The following is a 2,494-nucleotide window of genomic DNA, read 5'->3' as shown; positions in this document are numbered from 1 at the left end:
GGCCCAGGCCTCTGGGCGTTCACCTCTGCCCTGTGCCCCACAGCTGGCTGAGGCGGAGCCCGAGGTGGAGGTGGACGTGTACCGGGGGGCCCTGGTCCAGGCCTCTGGGCGTTCACCTCTGTGCTGTGCCCGCAGCCGGCTGACGCGGAGCCTGAGGTGGAGGTGGAGGTGTACCGGCGTGACTCCAAGAAGCTGCCAGGCCTCGGAGACCCTGACATTGACTGGGAGGAGAGTGTCTGCCTGAACCTCATCCTGCAGAAGGTACTGGGGTTGGGGTGGGGCCGGGGCAGGCCTCCAGGGCCCTCGAGGGACTGCCCACCCCGTCTCACTGCCCTGCCCCTCTCTTCCAGCTGGACTACATGGTCACCTGTGCCGTGTGCACGCGCTCCGACGGGGGGGACATTCACATCCACAAGAAGAAATCCCAGGTGAGCGGCTGAGCGAGAGCCCAGCCCTCCACTTGCCGGTCCCCCAGGAAGGGCCGCTCTGGCCACCCCGGGTGCTCCGGGGAAGAAGTCTGCTCCCCCTCCTTCCCTGCCCCTGAGGGATGGGTCTGGCTCCCGAAATGCACTCAGTGTCCCGGGCAAGGAGCACAGCACGAGGCCATGCCACCAGCTCCCCAGCGTGGTTCTCCCTCGCTTTGGATGGCCTTGAGCAGTGTGACACGGTGACCATGGCTGGGAGGACTTCTGCTCGGCTGAGTGACGGGGACCTGTGAGCAGGGTGGGCCTCCCTCAGTCCTTGAACTCTAATCTCTCTCAGCAAGTGTTTGCATCGCCCAGCAAGCACCCTATGGACAGCAAGGGGGAGGAGTCCAAGATAAGCTACCCCAACATCTTCTTCATGATCGACAGCTTCGAGGAGGTGAGCCGTGTCTCCCAGTAGCCCCCTTTGTCAGGAGATGTGTGGAGAAGCTTCTCTGCCGGAGGCCTCACACCCTTCAGAAAGGTGGTGGGTCGGCCAGTGTCTGGGAGGGTCTGGCTTCACACAAACGGGGCTGTCACTCTTCCCAGTGCTTGAAGGTGGGTGCGTTCACCTGGCTCTGAGCCTCAGTTTCCTCGTCAGTAAAATGGGCACAGTTAGCATCTGCCCTCCTTACCTCACGAGGTTGAAGATCAGAGGAACTAATGAACCGGAGGTCACATCGTAAACGCTTTAAGAAGTGCCGTGTAAGCAGGCAGGGTCATTATTGCTGTTTATCAAACTATAAATAAATACCTGCACCAACTTGGAGTCCTAGCATGCCGGAGGGAGTGGGACTTCAGAAGTTCCCTGGGACAAGGTTGGGAAAACGGGCCCAGGGCAGAACGTGGCTCGCCCATGGACTCGGGGCCCAGAGGAGGAGGGAGGGGACTGCATGGCTCCCCATCCGGTGGTCCTCCTCGTCCAGTCCCTGTTAGATGGTCCTCTCACCCCCCAGCAGCTATTAGGGCCTCAGGGAGGGCTCGGTGGAGAAGGCAAGTCTGCTTTCAGGGTCTCTCCTGATTTGATGGTGTCTTGATTGGCAGGAGTTGTCTTGAAGTATCTCAGGGCCGGGGTGTTAGGCACGTTCCCAGGGGCTCATTAGTGGCGGAGCTGAGACTTGAGTCTGAGTCTGTTCCCCAGGCCCTGGGAGTGATGACCCAGAGAAGCGTAGGGCCGGCACATACCGGCTGTGACACACAGCTGTGACGCACGGGGCCGGGTATCTCCTCGGCAGGTCCCCTCTCAGCGCTGCCGGCCAGTGGGCAGATCCCAGGGCAGGGGCTGGGGCCTGGGGCTGCTCACAGCCAGTGTCAGGGAGGGCCCAGAAAATGGGCCAGATGCCCTTGAAACGGTTCACGTGCCTCGCACAAGGTAGCACGGCTCAGAAGGCCAGAGCGGGCTGTTGTCATAGAGGGGGCCGCGGGAGCGTGCAGTATCCAGAGTTCCTGTTGTGAGCCCGCCCCCGCCAGCGCCACCCCCGCGGCAGACTGCCTCCATGGAATGGCGGCAGAGCTGGGTGACCTCAGACCATGTCTTCATGTCTCTGGCTCACTGTTCTCACCTCTGAAATGGGGTTTTTCCAGGCAGGCTTCCCACCAGCCCGGGGCGAGAGAGGGGTGTGGTAGGCTGTGGTCTGGGGGGCTGACTCCTCTTTGTGCCCCCACCCTAGGTGTTCAGCGACATGACAGTGGGAGAAGGGGAGATGGTGTGCGTGGAGCTGGTGGCCAGTGACAAGACCAACACGTTCCAAGGGGTCATCTTTCAGGGCTCCATCCGCTACGAGGCGCTCAAGAAGGTGTACGACAACCGAGTGAGTGCAGGGACCGGGCCCGTGCCAGGCCCGTTTTGTTCTTGCCTCTTTGAAACCCCAGGCCTGGTTCACGCTCTGACTGCCCCGGCTCCGCGCCTGCAGCCCCCCGTTGGTGCTCTAACTGCCCAGCTCAGCGCCTGCAGCCCCCCGTTGGTGCTGTAACTGCCCCAGCTCAGCGCCTGCAGCCCCCCGTTGGTGCTGTAACTGCCCCAGCTCAGC

General features: G+C 62.1%; 1 protein-coding gene across 2 annotated transcripts in view; it reads left to right on the top strand.

Annotated features, from left to right (window-relative positions):
* The window catches only part of KIAA0930 (KIAA0930 ortholog), a 49,049-nt gene that overhangs the window by 39,387 nt on the left and 7,168 nt on the right, over positions 1-2,494 (top strand). For both annotated transcript variants that reach the window (XM_004380002.3, XM_023734613.1), the window contains exons 3-6: positions 136-261; positions 351-428; positions 763-864; positions 2,135-2,275. In XM_004380002.3, coding sequence (XP_004380059.1) covers positions 136-261; positions 351-428; positions 763-864; positions 2,135-2,275 — 447 coding nt within the window. The remainder of the gene's footprint in view (positions 1-135; positions 262-350; positions 429-762; positions 865-2,134; positions 2,276-2,494) is intronic.

Source organism: Trichechus manatus, unplaced genomic scaffold, assembly GCF_000243295.1.
Source record: "Trichechus manatus latirostris isolate Lorelei unplaced genomic scaffold, TriManLat1.0 scaffold00069, whole genome shotgun sequence".
In the NCBI taxonomy this organism is placed as follows: domain Eukaryota; kingdom Metazoa; phylum Chordata; class Mammalia; order Sirenia; family Trichechidae; genus Trichechus; species Trichechus manatus.
Note: the sequence above shows the minus strand (reverse complement) of the source record. Positions and strands in the feature narration are given on the sequence as shown.